Source organism: Portunus trituberculatus, chromosome 2 (genome assembly GCF_017591435.1).
Source record: "Portunus trituberculatus isolate SZX2019 chromosome 2, ASM1759143v1, whole genome shotgun sequence".
In the NCBI taxonomy this organism is placed as follows: Eukaryota; Metazoa; Arthropoda; class Malacostraca; order Decapoda; family Portunidae; genus Portunus; species Portunus trituberculatus.
The window spans coordinates 13,569,873-13,584,872 of NC_059256.1; the positions used below are offsets into that span (position 1 = coordinate 13,569,873).

Consider the following 15,000-nt stretch of genomic DNA (forward strand, 5'->3'; position numbering starts at 1 on the left):
GCTGTGCCTACACCTGCATCACATGACAGGCTGGCAATGAGGCTCAGATTAGGCTACAAATACTTTTGGGAAGTGAGTGCTTCTCCTGGTGTGTGGTGTGTGGTGTGTGGTGTGTGGTGCACCAAGGGGACACACTCTGCCTCACTATATCACGGAATGTCCTCTCATTGCTAAGGTCAGGCCACAAGGTCAACATGACTTGTACAGCCTCATTGACCATCTCCTACACCCAGCCACTCTCAGGGATACACTCAGGCAATATCCTACACCCAGCCACTCTCAGGGATACACTCAGGCAATATCCTCTCAGGGATACACTCAGGCAATATCCTACACCCAGCCACTCTCAGGGATACACTCAGGCAATATCCTACACCCAGCCACTCTCAGGGATACACTCAGGCAATATCCTCAGTTTGCTGCCAGAGTGTAGGGTGTTTCTGCAATAAGGTGTGCAATGTGTGTATTTATTTATTGAAGTTCTTGTATTCTTGTTATGTATACTGTCCAGTGTTAGATTTTTGATACTTTAACCTTAAGTCTTTGCCAAGAGGGGGCAGGATGGCAAGGCCCATCCTCCTCCTTTGTTGTAATTGTTTATTAATTCAACAATAAATGTATCAATCTGTCTATCTATCTGGATTTAGTTCCAGTCCTGAAAAACGTGAGGTGGCGCTGTCCTTGCCAACACACCACTAATAAAACTAAAAATAGAGTGTTTTCTTCTAATTAATTAATGAAGGATAGTTTCAGAATAAAATGAACAAAATAATGAAGGTAGATAGTGAGTAAATAATGACACAATATCCCTAAATGAATGAATATAGTGTTAGTCTTGGAAAACATGAGGGACCTGTGTCCTTGCCAAGATATCGCTTGATTTTGATTTGATAAGTTTATTGTTGAAAAAAATGACAACCAAGGAGATGGGAGGAGCCTGCCACCCATCCCCCAAACAAATATATTGCAGTACAAAAATAAATAACCTTAAGTATATTTACATTATTTACAAGGGTGGAGCAAAAAGTGTGAAATCCTTGAGGATGGCAGGATGATGTCACTGTTGAAGAACCAGCTTATCATTGGTGGCAGGTCCCAGTTCCCTGTGGGCGGAAATGCACCAGCAAGGACACTCCATGACATAGTGGGCAAGTGTGTGCCCTGCAGGACTGTGACACAGCTTACAGGGCACAGCAGCAGCCCCACTCACCTCCCAATAGTACCTGTAACCCAGCCTGAGACGCATAGCAACCAGGTGATGGGCGGCACTCTTCCTGCCATAGGTGACACTGCTGGTGTGGGAGACATGTACATAATGGACTGAACTGGGACTGCCTTTCCCATAACAAGTGTCAAGGTTATGAGCAATGGTGCTGCAAACATGACGTTTAAGCTGACCCTTCATGTTATTATAAGTGTGTTCAACAGGACAATCAGCAATGTCCTCAGTAAGGGAGTGACGGGCAAGAACATCAGCTTTTTCATTATGGGAAATGCCAACATGAGAAGGCACCCAGGTGACAATGACACCAAGACACTTGTTGATGAGATCACAATCAGCAGGGGAAGGAGACAACAATGAATATAAGGCACCCAGACTATCAACAAAAAAGTAAATATCTTTCCCCAAAGGAAGGACATATTATATCGGTAATAAATTATAACTGTGTTCCTCTAATTAATCAATGTAGGAGAGTTTTAGAATAAAATAAAAATAAAATAATAAATGTAAATAATGAGTAAATACTGCCAAAATATCCTAAATAAATTAATATAGTGTTAGTCCTGAAAAACGTTAAGGTTGTCACGTCCTTGCTAATATATCAGTAAATAAATCATACAAGTGTGCATTCTCATAAACTGTTAAAGAGTGACAGTTTCGAGTAAAATGCAAAACTAACCAAGAAAAACAGTGAGTAAATAATATCAAAGTGTCGAGAAACGTATTCATTTAAGAGTCGGTCCTGAAAATCGTGGGGGAGGGTGGCCACTAACTAACATTCTCAATAAATATCAATATCAAGTTATCTTTCCTGTAATTCATTCACTTTGAGAGGAGTATTTATATTGATTAATGCATTCATCATACACTGGCGGGTTAAAATAACCAAATAAATAAAGAAGAAAAAAGATATTATGACTGCATATTTGAAACAACAACTTCTAAAACCAATAACACCACATAAACTAATTAATAAATACAATAAATTAATTACATAAACAAAATAGACCAAAAAACACAAGATAAACCAAAAATAAACAAATAAATAAATAAATACAGGCGTAAAAATATTATCCGGCCATCTTGAATGTGAGGAAGTAAACAGAGAGAGAGAGAGAGAGAGAGAGAGAGAGAGAGAGACTATTAATACTATTACTATTCCAGATGGGGGAGAGAATAGTGAAGGAGAGTGACTGTTACTTCTACTACTACTCCTCTTGCTCTAAGGTGAGAGAGAGAGAGAGAGAGAGAGAGAGAGAGAGAGAGAGAGAGAGACTATTTACTATTTCAATTTTATTTCTATTTTTTGTCATTATTTAAGTTAAATTGTGGTTATTTTTTTCATTTTATTTATTTTTTTGGCCATTTTCCGTGTGACTATTTGTACATATTGACTATTTTGACTATGATAGGAGAGAGGTAGGATAGTCAAATTTGGAGGGAAGGTGGAGGAAACATGGAGGAAAGTCTGTGTAGGTGGAGGTAAGGTGGAGGTAACTTATGGAGGAAGATATGGAGGAAAAAGTTTGAGGAAGTGGAGAGAAAAAATGAGAAAAAATGTCAGGTTTTGGCGGGACTATCTTACAAAACTACTATTTTAACTATGATAGGAGGGTGATAGGATAGTCATACTTGACGAGAAGGTGGAGGAAACATGGAGGAAACTTTGTGTGGAGGGAGAAATGTGGAGGTAACTTGTGGAGAGAGATATGGAAGAAAGAGTTAAAGGAAGTGGAGAGAAAAAATTGTAAAAAATCAGGTTTTGATGTTGACTATTTTAGAAAACTACTATTTTAACTATGACAGAAGTGAGGTAGGATAGTCAAACTTGGAGAGAAGGTGGAGGAAACATGGAAAAAGGAAAGTCAGGTGTTAGACTAGGTGGAGGATAAGTGGAGGTAACTTGTGGAGGGAGATATGAAGGAAAAGTTTAAGGAAGTGGAGAGAAAAATTGTAAAAATCAGGTTTTCATGTTAGACTATCTTAGAAAACTACTATTTTAACTATGACAGAGGCAAGGTAGGATAGTCAAACTTGGAGAGAAGGTGGAGGAAACATGGAGGAAAGTCAGTGTAGGTGGAGGTAAGATGGAGGAAACTGTGGAGGGAGATATGGAGGAAAAACTGACAACTTTTAAACATTTCAGGAGAGAGCTGCAACTTTCGCCATGAACCTTCAGCCCTTCGTAAAACGAGACAGTCTGTGTGTACTGGAAGAGTGGAAATGTACTCGAGACAAATGCATTTTTCGACACATGGATATCACCGTGAGTGACCTGACCTGACCTCTCCGCTGCTCTCACGAGGTTGCCTACTAAATTCCACCCACAATGCTTTTTCTCGCTCAAATTATCACCGTGGTGACCTGACCTGACCTCTCCGCTGCTCTCACGAGGTTGCCTACTACCTACTCCCCTACTCCCACTCTAATTCTCTCTAACTCACTTTTGCTTGCTCTAACTGTCCTGGTGTGTTTTTGCTTTAATTCTCTCCAGCTTAAACATTTTCTCTCTAATCACCTACCTACTCCCACTCGCTCTAATGCTGTTATTCTCAATTTCCTGCTGTTTTTTCTTAATTTTCTGCTGTTATTCTGCTGTTACCCTAAATATATGACGTTTTCCTCCACTCGCCTCCACATTTTGACCTAAGATTTGACGCACTCTCTCTCTCTCTCTCTCTCTCTCTCTCTCTAAATCTCTATATTTCTGTTGTTGTTGTTGTTGAAACCCACACTCGCTCTTATCTCTCGCTCTAACTCACTCGCTCACTTCGCTCTAACCACCTCTAATGCTTCCCTTGGTGTTCTCCCTTTAATCGTCTACCTTCCAGTCTTTCTCTCGCTCAAATCGGCCACGTACCCACTCCCACTCGCTCTAATCCTCGCTTTAATTTGCAGAAACAGAGAGACCGGATAGCCTGTTACTTTGAGACACAGCCGGGCGGATGTCGGAAGCCACACTGTCCCTTCCAGCACTCCTCCGTCAAGACAGCGGATGACCTACCCACTGATGGAGGTAAGAGAGAGAGAGAGAGAGAGAGAGTTAGAGCGAGGGGAGTGGGTAGGTGTCGGATTTGAACGGGAAAAAGAGCGAGAGGGAGAGAATTAAAGCAAGAATTTTGTAGTAAGGGTTTGGAAATGCTAGTAAGTGCGGATGGTGTTTATTTTGTATTGCTACTATTATTATTACTACTATTACTACTATTATTACTTATTTATTGCATTTTCTATTCTTTCATAGTTCAAAATAGTCATCGTGTTGAGACTTCTACTACTACTACTACTACTACTACTACTACTACTACTACTACTACTACTACTGTTATTACTGCCACCACTACACTACCACCACCACCACCACCACCACCACCACCACCACCACCACCACTACCACTACTACTACTACTACTATTTCAGCAATCCTGCCAGTGAAGGCCCCCTCAACCCCCCCTCCTGCCAGTGCCAAGGGGGCCGTGGCACCACAGAAGACCCCCGTAATTGTGGCACTTCATGATGGTAAGAGATTAGAACGAGGGGAGTGGGTAGGTGGCAGATTTGAACAGGAAAATGTTTAGGATGGAGAGAATTAGAGCGAGAAACATGTGAGGGAAGTTAGAGTGAGTTAAAGTGAGAGAGAGAGAAAATTAGAGCGAGTGGGAGTGGGTACGTGACGGATTTCAATGAGAGAAAGACTATTATTTCCTATCTAATTATTTTTTCCCTCCGCAGACCTCAATTCTTTCCTCCACAAGTTTCCTCCACTTACCTCCACCTACACAGACTTTCCTCCATGTTTCCTCCACCTTCTCTCCAATTCTGACTATCCTACCTCCCTCCTATCATAGTCAAAATAGTAGTTTTTTAAGATAGTCTAACCTCAAAAGCTGACTTTTTTTCATTTTTTCTCTCCACTTCCTCAAACTTTTTCCTCCATATCTCCCTCCACAAGTTACCTCCACTTACCTCCACCTACACAGACTTTCCTCCATGTTTCCTCCACCTTCTCTCCAATTCTGACTATCCTACCTCCCTCCTATCATAGTCAAAATAGTAGTTTTCTAAGATAGTCTAACCTCAAAACATGACTCTTTTTTCATTTTTTCTCTCCACTTCCTCAAACTTTTCCTCCATATCTCCCTCCACAAGTTACCTCCACTTACCTCCACCTACACAGACTTTCCTCCATGTTTCCTCCACCTTCTCTCCAATTCTGACTATCCTACCTCTCTCCTATCATAGTCAAAATAGTAGTTTTCTAAGATAGTCTAACCTCAAAACATGACTCTTTTCATTTTTTCTCTCCACTTCCTCAAACTTTTTCCTCCATATCTCCCTCCACAAGTTACCTCCACTTACCTCCACCTACACAGACTTTCCTCCATGTTTCCTCCACCTTCTCTCCAATTCTGACTATCCTACCTCCCTCCTATCATAGTCAAAATAGTAGTTTTCTAAGATAGTCTAACCTCAAAACATGACTCTTTTTCATTTTTCTCTCCACTTCCTCAAACTTTTCCTCCATATCTCCCTCCACAAGTTACCTCCACTTACCTCCACCTTTCCTCCATCCACCTTCTCTCCATTCTGACTATCCTACCTCCCTCCTATCATAGTCAAAATAGTAGTTTTCTAAGATAGTCTAACCTCAAAAGCTGACTTTTTCATTTTTCTCTCCACTTCCTCAAACTTTTCCTCCATATCTCCCTCCACAAGTTACCTCCACTTACCTCCACCTACACAGACTTTCCTCCATGTTTCCTCCACCTTCTCTCCAATTCTGACTATCCTACCTCCTCCTATCATAGTCAAAATAGTAGTTTTCTAAGATAGTCTAACCTCAAAACATGACTTTTTTCATTTTTTCTCCACTTCCTCAAACTTTTCCTCCATATCTCCCTCCACAAGTTACCTCCACTTACCTCCACCTACACAGACTTTCCTCCATGTTTCCTCCACCTTCTCTCCAATTCTGACTATCCTACCTCCCTCCTATCATAGTCAAAATAGTAGTTTTCTAAGATAGTCTAACCTCAAAACATGACTCTTTTTTTCATTTTTTCTCTCCACTTCCTCAAACTTTTTCCTCCATATCTCCCTCCACAAGTTACCTCCACTTACCTCCACCTACACAGACTTTCCTCCATGTTTCCTCCACCTTCTCTCCAATTCTGACTATCCTACCTCCCTCCTATCATAGTCAAAATAGTAGTTTTCTAAGATAGTCTAACCTCAAAAGCTGACTTTTTTTCTCATTTTCTCTCCACTTCCTCAAACTTTTCCTCCATATCTCCCTCCACAAGTTACCTCCAGTTACCTCCACCTACACATACTTTCCTCCATGTTTCCTCCACCTTCTCTCCAATTCTGACTATCCTACCTCTCTCCTATCATAGTCATAATAGTAGTTTTCTAAGATAGTCTAACCTCAAAAGCTGACTTTTTTTCATTTTTTCTCTCCACTTCCTCAAACTTTTTCCTCCATATCTCCCTCCAAAAGTTACCTCCACTTACCTCCACCTACACAGACTTTCCTCCATGTTTCCTCCACCTTCTCTCCAATTCTGACTATCCTACCTCCTTCCTATCATAGTCAAAATAGTAATTTTCTAAGATAGTCTAACCTCAAAACATGACTTTTTTTTTTCATTTTTCTCCACTTCCTCAAACTTTTTCCTCCATATCTCCCTCCACAAGTTACCTCCACTTACCTCCACCTACACAGACTTTCCTCCATGTTTCCTCCACCTTCTCTCAATTCTGACTATCCTACCTCCCTCCTATCATAGTCAAAATAGTAGTTTTCTAAGATAGTCTAACCTCAAAAGCTGACTTTTTTTCATTTTTTCTCTCCACTTCCTCAAACTTTTTCCTCCATATCTCCCTCCACAAGTTACCTCCACTTACCTCCACCTACACAGACTTTCCTCCATGTTTCCTCCACCTTCTCTCCAATTCTGACTATCCTACCTCCCTCCTATCATAGTCAAAATAGTAGTTTTCTAAGATAGTCTAACCTCAAAACTGACTTTTTCATTTTTTCTCTCCACTTCCTCAAACTTTTTCCTCCATATCTCCCTCCACAAGTTACCTCCACTTACCTCCACCTACACAGACTTTCCTCCATGTTTCCTCCACCTTCTCCAATTCTGACTATCCTACCTCCCTCTTATCATAGTCAAAATAGTAGTTTTCTAAGATAGTCTAACCTCAAAACCTGACTTTTTCATTTTTCTCTCCACTTCCTCAAACTTTTCCTCCATATCTCCCTCCACAAGTTACCTCCACTTACCTCCACCTACACAGACTTTCCTCCATTTTTCCTCCACCTTCTCTCCAATTCTGACTATCCTACCTCCCTCCTATCATAGTCAAAATAGTAGTTTTCTAAGATAGTCTAACCTCAAAACCTGACTTTTTCATTTTTCTCCACTTCCTCAAACTTTTCCTCCATATCTCCCTCCACAAGTTACCTCCACTTACCTCCACCTACACAGACTTTCCTCCATGTTTCTTCCACCTTCTCTCTAATTCTGACTATCCTACCTTCTTCCTATCATAGTCAAAATAGTAGTTTTCTAAGATAGTCTAACCTCAAAAGCTGACTTTTTTTCATTTTTCTCTCCACTTCCTCAAACTTTTTCCTCCATATCTCCCTCCACAAGTTACCTCCACTTACCTCCACCTACACAGACTTTCCTCCATGTTTCCTCCACCTTCTCTCCAATTCTGACTATCCTACCTCCCTCCTATCATAGTCAAAATAGTAGTTTTCTAAGATAGTCTAACCTCAAAACATGACTCTTTTCATTTTTTCTCTCCACTTCCTCAAACTTTTTCCTCCATATCTCCCTCCACAAGTTACCTCCACTTACCTCCACCTACACAGACTTTCCTCCATGTTTCCTCCACCTTCTCCAATTCTGACTATCCTACCTCCCTCCTATCATAGTCAAAATAGTAGTTTTCTAAGATAGTCTAACCTCAAAAGCTGACTTTTTTCATTTTTTCTCTCCACTTCCTCAAACTTTTTCCTCCATATCTCCCTCCAAAAGTTACCTCCACTTACCTCCACCTACACAGACTTTCCTCCATGTTTCCTCCACCTTCTCTCCAATTCTGACTATGCTACCTCCCTCCTATCATAGTCAAAATAGTAGTTTTCTAAGATAGTCTAACCTCAAAAGCTGAAAAGCTGACTTCCTTTTCATTTTTCTCTCCACTTCCTCAAACTTTTTTTCCTCCATATCTCCCTCCACAAGTTACCTCCACTTACCTCCATGTATCACCTACACAGACTTTCTTCCATGTTTCCTCCACCTTCTCTCCAATTTCACTGACTATCATCTATCTCTTGCTCCTATCATAGTCAAAATAGTAGTTTTCTAAGATAGTCTCCGACAGTTTTCCTCGCCCCTCCAACTGCTAACTGTACAAGGGCCTTCTCCGCCCCTGTAGGGAGTACTCTTGCCATGTTTAGGGGGGGGGGAGGTTCCAGTCACACTTTTACTAGATAGGGTGGAATCAAAAGCTTTTCGTCTCATCAACTCCCTCCTCGGACTGACCTCTCTAATGCAAGAGTTCACCAGTCCTCTCAATCCTTCACCACTATTCTGTCCACCTCTCTAATGCAAGAGTTCACCAGTACTCTCAATCCTTCACCACTATTCTGTCCACCTCTCTAATGCAAGAGTTCACCAGTCCTCTCAATCCTTCACCACTATTCTGTCCACCTCTCTAATGCAAGAGTTCACCAGTCCTCTCAATCCTTCACCACTATTCTGTCCACCTCTCTAATGCATACTACTACTACTACTACTACTACTACTACTACTACTACTACTACTACTACTACTACTTTTACAGGGGAAAGTGACGTAGAAGGGACTACCAGTTCACCACTGAAAACCACCACTACTACTACTACTACCACTACTACTACTACTACTGCCACTACTTCTGTGTCTAAGGATGAGATTAAGAGATTAAAAGAGATACAGGAAGAGGAGGCTAACTTACTGGGCTACACTTTGAAGGAGGAGGAGGAGGAGGAGGAGGAGGAAGAGGAAGAGGTATGTATTTTTTGTTTAAGAGGAAGTCTCTCTCTCTCTTTCTCTCTGTATGTTTTAGAAAAGTACTATTTTCACTATGATAGGAGTGTGGTAGGATAGTCACAATTGGAGGAAAGGTGGAGGAAACATGGAGGAAGGTCTGTGTAGGTGGAGGAGTGTGGAGGTAACTTGTGGAGGGAGATATGGAGGGAAAAGTACAAACATTCAGAGGAGAAAAAATTAGAAAAATATCATGGTTTAATGTGAGACTATCTTAGAAAATGACTATTTTAACTATCAAGGAAGTGAGATAGGATAGTCACAATTGGAGGAAAGGTGGAGGAAACATGGAGGAAGGTCTGTGTAGGTGGAGGAGTGTGGAGGTAACTTGTGGAGGGAGATATGGAGGAAAGAATTGAGCCAGACAGGGAGAAAAATTAAAACAAATGTCAAGTTTTCAAGTGAGGCTATCTAGAAAACGACTATTTTAACTATCAAGGAAGTGAGGTAGGATAGTCACAATTGGAGGGAAGGTGGAGGAAACATGGAGGAAGGTCTGTGTAGGTGGAGGAGTGTGGAGGTAACTTCTGGAGGGAGATATGGAGGAGAGAAGATGAGGAAGTGAAGAGAAAAATAATGAGACAAAATGTGTGGTTTTTTTAGACCATCTTACAAAAGTACTATTTTAACTATGATAGGAGGGAGGTAGGATAGTCAAAACTGGAGGAAAGGTGGAGGAGAGATGGAGGAAACTCTGCATGGATGGAGGAAAGTGGAGGTAACTCGTGGAGGGAGATATGGAGGAAAGAAAACTAATAAATTTTTTCCTCAGATTGTGTATCAGCAAATTATTATGGAGGACCCAGTACAAGACCCACCCAGCCTGTCAGCCAATCAGGATCTTCGCTCACTGCTCTCCAGGAAGCCAACCAATCACAAACCTCCCAGGCAACTCCAGCCAGCCAATCAGAACTCAACATTTATCCTGGAGCACAATATTAATACTAAAATGCCCCTAAATGCCTCAAAAAATGGTAAAATGGGTGTTTTTAACAAAGAAATGCCCGTAAATGCCTCAAAAAATGATAAAATGGGTGTTTTTAACCAAGAAATGCCCGAAGAAAATGCTCAAGTTCCAGTTTTCAAGGCAGAAATGCTGAAAAATACCCAGAATTTGCCTAGGAAACGCCAGCATTCCCCAAGTATTGATGAGGTGGCATTGAAACGGTTAAGAGTGCATGACGGACTAGGTCAGAGCTTTATTGCTGGAAGGGCATTGATGGAGGTCACAAGAGGAGGAGGAGGAGGAGGAGGAGGAGGAGGAGGAAGGCTTGCAGTGTTAGGAAGACTTGGTAGATATGTCTCTCCTCCTTCCTCCTCCTCCTCTTCTTCTGTCAAAGCTAGGTTAGGTTTATCTTCTGCTGCCTCGTCCTCCTCCTCCTCCTCCTCCTCCTCCTCTTCCTCTCTTAAAAATAGATTATCCAACCCCTCCTCCTCCTCCTCCTCCTCCTCCTCCTCCTCCTCCTCCTCCTCCTCCTCCTTGAATTTTGAGGTGAAGAGTTTGTCTGAAATCAAGGCTCTTCAAAAAATGCCAAGAATTAAGAGAAAATTGCCGGCAACTGCTGAAAAATTGCCGGCAACTGGTGGAAGATTGCCGGCAACTGGTGGAAAATTGCCGGCAACTGCTGAAAAATTGCCGGCAACTGGTGGAAAATTGCCGGCAACTGGTGGAAAATTGCCGGCAACTGGTGGAAAATTGCCGGCAACTGGTAAAAAATTGCCGGCAACTGCTGAAAAATTGCCGGCAACTGGTGGAAGATTGCCGGCAACTAGTGAAAAATTGCCGGCAACTCGTGGAAGATTGCCGGCAACTGGTGAAAAATTGCCGGCAACTGGTGGAAAATTGCCGGCAACTGGTGGAAGATTGCCGGCAACTAGTGAAAAATTGCCGGCAACTGGTGGAAAATTGCCGGCAACTAGTGAAAAATTGACGGCACCTGCTAAAAAATTGCCGGCAACTGCTAAAAAATTGCCGGCAACTGCTAAAAAATTGCCGGCAACTGCTAAAAAATTGCCGGCAACTGGTGAAAAATTGCCGGCAACTGCTGAAAAATTGCCAGCTATGGAATTGAATTTGGAGGAAGAAATTTTATTGGAAGGAGAAACATTGGACATTGATGACATTGATGAAGATGCCTTGCTCTATTAGAGAGAGAGAGAGAGAGAGAGAGAGAGAGAGAGGAGGGGGGAGTGGGTAGGTGACGGCTTTGAACAGGAAAATGTTTAGGATGGAGAGAATTAGAGCGAGTTAAAGTGAGAGAGAGAAAATTAGAGCGAGTGGGAGTGGGTAGGTGACGGATTGGAGAGAGAAAATGTTTAGGAGAGAGAGAGAGAGAGAGAGAGATGTACTACTACTACTACTACTACTACTACAGTTCTCCTCCTCCTCCTCCTCCTCCTTGTCTTCTTCCTCTTCCTCTTCCTCCTCCTCCTCTTCTTCTTCTTCTTCTTCTTCTTCTTCTTCTACAACTACTAATACCACCACCACCACCACCACAACTACTGCTACTACTACTACTACTACTTTTAATATTAAATGCCTAAAAAGACTATTTTAGTTAAGGAAAGAAAAAAATTACTATTATTACTATTATTATTATTATTAACATGTAAATAAATTACTATTATTATTGTTATTACTATTATTATTATTCCTCGCCCGCCCCCCCCCCTCTCTCTCTCTCTCTCTCTCTCTCGCTTTCAGGAAGAGAGATAACCTTGAAAATTATCTTTAATCTTATCGAGAGAGAGAGAGAGAGAATGTTAACCTTGTGCTATCTTTATCGAGAGAGAGAGAGAGAGAGAGAGAGAGAGAGCAGATCAATTCTCTCTCGCACACACATGAGAGAGAGAGAGAGAGAGAGAGAAAAGGCAAACATTCTCTCTCTCTCTCTCTCTCTCTCTCTCGCACAGAGAGAGAGAGAGAGAGAAAAGGCAAACATTCTCTCTCTCTCTCTCTCTCTCTCTCTCTCTCACATGAGAGAGAGAGAGAAGAGCAAACATTCTCTCTCTCTCTCTCTCTCTCTCTCTCTCTCTCACATGAGAGAGAGAGAGAGGCAAACATTCTCTCTCTCTCTCTCTCTCTCTCTCTCTCTCTCTCTCTCTCACTAGAGAGAGAGAGAGAAAAACAAACATTCTCTCTCTCTCTCTCTCTCTACATTGCAATTATCGATAAGACAACCCGGTTTTAAGTCAAGGTCAACGATGTTTACCTTGGCTTCTTACATACGAGTCACCTTATAGAGATTTGGATCAAAAGTGTATTTATTTATTTGTATTGAGTTATTTGCCTATCTTTTCTTATCTATTGAGAGAAAAAATGTTGGTTTAGGTTTTTATATTCATTTTTTGTCTACTATTATTGTTTTATTTGATATATTTGTGTTTATTTAATTTGATGTTGATATTTTAGTCATTTATGTATTATTGTTGGCATTATTATTTTATATTGCTGTGGGTGTTTTTTTCAAGTGTATATTTTGATGAGGAAAATTATTGTGTTTATTTTTTATGAATAGATAGATAAAGTAATGTAGACATTTTGACATGCTGACCTATGTAGCGAAATATTAAATTAAATAAATCTCAACATAAACTTTATACTAACAATATAAAACACCCGCAAAAACACTAAAATAATAAACAAACATAATTATCACTCAAAAATTTGCAGCGAAACTGAAGAAAAAAGGAAAACGAGAAAATATTGAACAAAACTGACAAAATGGCACAACTCAACACAACACATTATAATTATCGACCCTCCCTCGACCCTCCCTCAAGAAGTGGCAACAATCAGTGCGCCTGTGGACGTGGAAGGGGGAGGACGTACGCCGCTTTTGCTCCTCACATTTTACAACACCTAAATTTTTACCGAGGAAAATTTTTGAAAAGTGAAAATTTTGTGAACTGAAGAGTGAAAATTAAGTGAGAAAAAAAAAGTGATTAAATTAGAGAGAGAGGTGAGAAAGTGTGCTTGCGTCTCTCTCTCTCTCTCTCTCTCTCTCTCTCTCTCTCTCTCTCTCTCTCTCTCTCTCAATTATAAGAGATAATATTTTTTCCTCCTCCTCCTCCTCCTTCTCCTCCTCTTCTTCTTCCTCCCTCCTCCTCCTCCTCCCTTCACCATTATTATTATTATTATTATTATTATTATCATCATCATCATTATTACTACTACTACTACTACTACTACTACTACTACTACTACTACTACTACTACTACTCTCTTTCCAGGTTTTGATGGAAGGGGGATCAGTTAATGAAAGGAACAATTTTGGTAAGTAGGAGGAGGAGGAGGAGGAGGAGGAGGAGGAGGAGGAGGAGGAGGAATGCATAAATATATACAGTGATACATAAATGCTGTTTCTTCTTCTTCTTCTTCTTCCTCCTCCTCCTCCTCCTCCTCCTCCTCCTCCTCCTCCTATTCAAGGGTGTGGCAAGCTCTTAACCAATAGAAAACGAGAATTCTTCCTCCTCCTCCTCCTCCTCCTTCTTCTTCTCCTCCTCCTCCTCCTCCTCCTCTTCTTGTGGTTTGTCTTAAATGTCAGTTGCATACGAACAAGGAAGAGGAAGAGGAGGAGGAGGAGGAGGAGGAGGAGGAGATATAATACGTAGTTTGATATTCTCTCTCTCTCTCTCTCTCTCTCTCTCTCTCTCTCTCTCTCTGAATATTTGTGGTTTTATGTATTTGCTCACTATTTCCTCCATATCTCCCTCCACAAGTTACCTCCACTTACCTCCACCTACACAAACCTCCCTAGATAGTTCATCCACCTCTCCTCCAAATTTGACTATCCTACCTCTCTTCCTTGATAGTCAAAATAGTCGTTTTATAAGATAGTCACACATGAAAACCTGACAATTTTTCACATTTTTACCTCCAGACACCCTCACTATTTCCTCCATATCTCCCTCCACAAGTTACCTCCACTTACCTCCACCTAAACAGACCTCCCTAGATAGTTCCTCCACCTTCCCTCCAAGTGTGACTATCCTACCTCCCTTCCTTCATAGTCAAAATAGTCAAATAGTACCTTATCTTTGCAGGCGTGGCGGCGGTGGTGGGCGGATTGTTAACGGGTCGTGGTGGTGGTGGAGGTGGTGATGGTGGTGGAGAGGCGCCCACACCCCCCCCAGGTGGTGAGTGCTGGAGAGTGGTATTTGCCCCAGATGGTTCACGGCTAGCTTGGTCCTGTGGATACAGAAAAGTGGTTCTCCTTCCTTGGGATAAGTACAATAGCTGTTTGTAAGTATATTTTTTTAAGTTCTGTTTTTCTCTAAGTTCTGGTTGTGGTGGGGGGTTGTGGCTTGGTGGAGGGGTGGAGGAAAGGTGGAGGAAAGTCTGTGTAGGTGGAGGTAACTGGAGGTAACTTGTGGAGGGAGATATGGAGGAAAGTATTGGTGGTGAAAATATCTTGATCAGGTTGTGAGATTGCTGGAAAAATTTTAAACAATCTCAATTTTCTCTAACTTGTGGTTGTGAGAGAAAGTTGTGAATTGGAGGAGAGGTGGAGGAAAGGTGGAGGAAAGTCTGTGTGGGTGGAGGAAAGGGGAGGTAACTTGTGGAGGGAGATATGGAGGAAAACGTGAAGCCTACGTATTTTGTCAGTCACAAACACTATATATATATATATATATATATATATATATCTTTCCTCCATATCTCCCTCC

The 15,000-nt window shown here is 41.4% G+C and overlaps 2 protein-coding genes across 7 annotated transcripts in view; both read left to right on the forward strand.

Annotated features, from left to right (window-relative positions):
• The window catches only part of LOC123506237 (alpha-aminoadipic semialdehyde synthase, mitochondrial-like), a 263,720-nt gene that overhangs the window by 14,123 nt on the left and 234,597 nt on the right, over window positions 1–15,000 (forward strand). The window contains exons 5-10 of one of the 6 annotated variants that reach the window (XM_045258175.1): window positions 3,368–3,488; window positions 4,121–4,238; window positions 4,640–4,738; window positions 9,086–9,291; window positions 10,103–10,913; window positions 10,977–11,530. The exons of 1 other annotated variant lie outside the window; for it this stretch is intronic. In XM_045258175.1, coding sequence (XP_045114110.1) covers window positions 3,390–3,488; window positions 4,121–4,238; window positions 4,640–4,738; window positions 9,086–9,291; window positions 10,103–10,913; window positions 10,977–11,479 — 1,836 coding nt within the window. In that variant the 5' untranslated portion in view covers window positions 3,368–3,389 and the 3' untranslated portion in view covers window positions 11,480–11,530. Of the gene's footprint in view, window positions 1–3,367; window positions 3,489–4,120; window positions 4,239–4,639; window positions 4,739–9,085; window positions 9,292–10,102; window positions 11,531–15,000 lie in introns of those variants that run through there. 4 more of the 6 variants (XM_045258191.1, XM_045258167.1, XM_045258185.1 and 1 more) reach the window with 4 other exon arrangements.
• LOC123506383 (WD repeat and SOCS box-containing protein 1-like) overlaps window positions 13,119–15,000 on the forward strand; it is a 4,778-nt gene continuing 2,896 nt past the window's right edge. Inside the window, exons 1-3 of the mRNA XM_045258473.1 lie at window positions 13,119–13,292; window positions 13,564–13,606; window positions 14,377–14,575. Coding sequence (XP_045114408.1) covers window positions 13,570–13,606; window positions 14,377–14,575 — 236 coding nt within the window. The 5' untranslated portion in view covers window positions 13,119–13,292; window positions 13,564–13,569. The remainder of the gene's footprint in view (window positions 13,293–13,563; window positions 13,607–14,376; window positions 14,576–15,000) is intronic.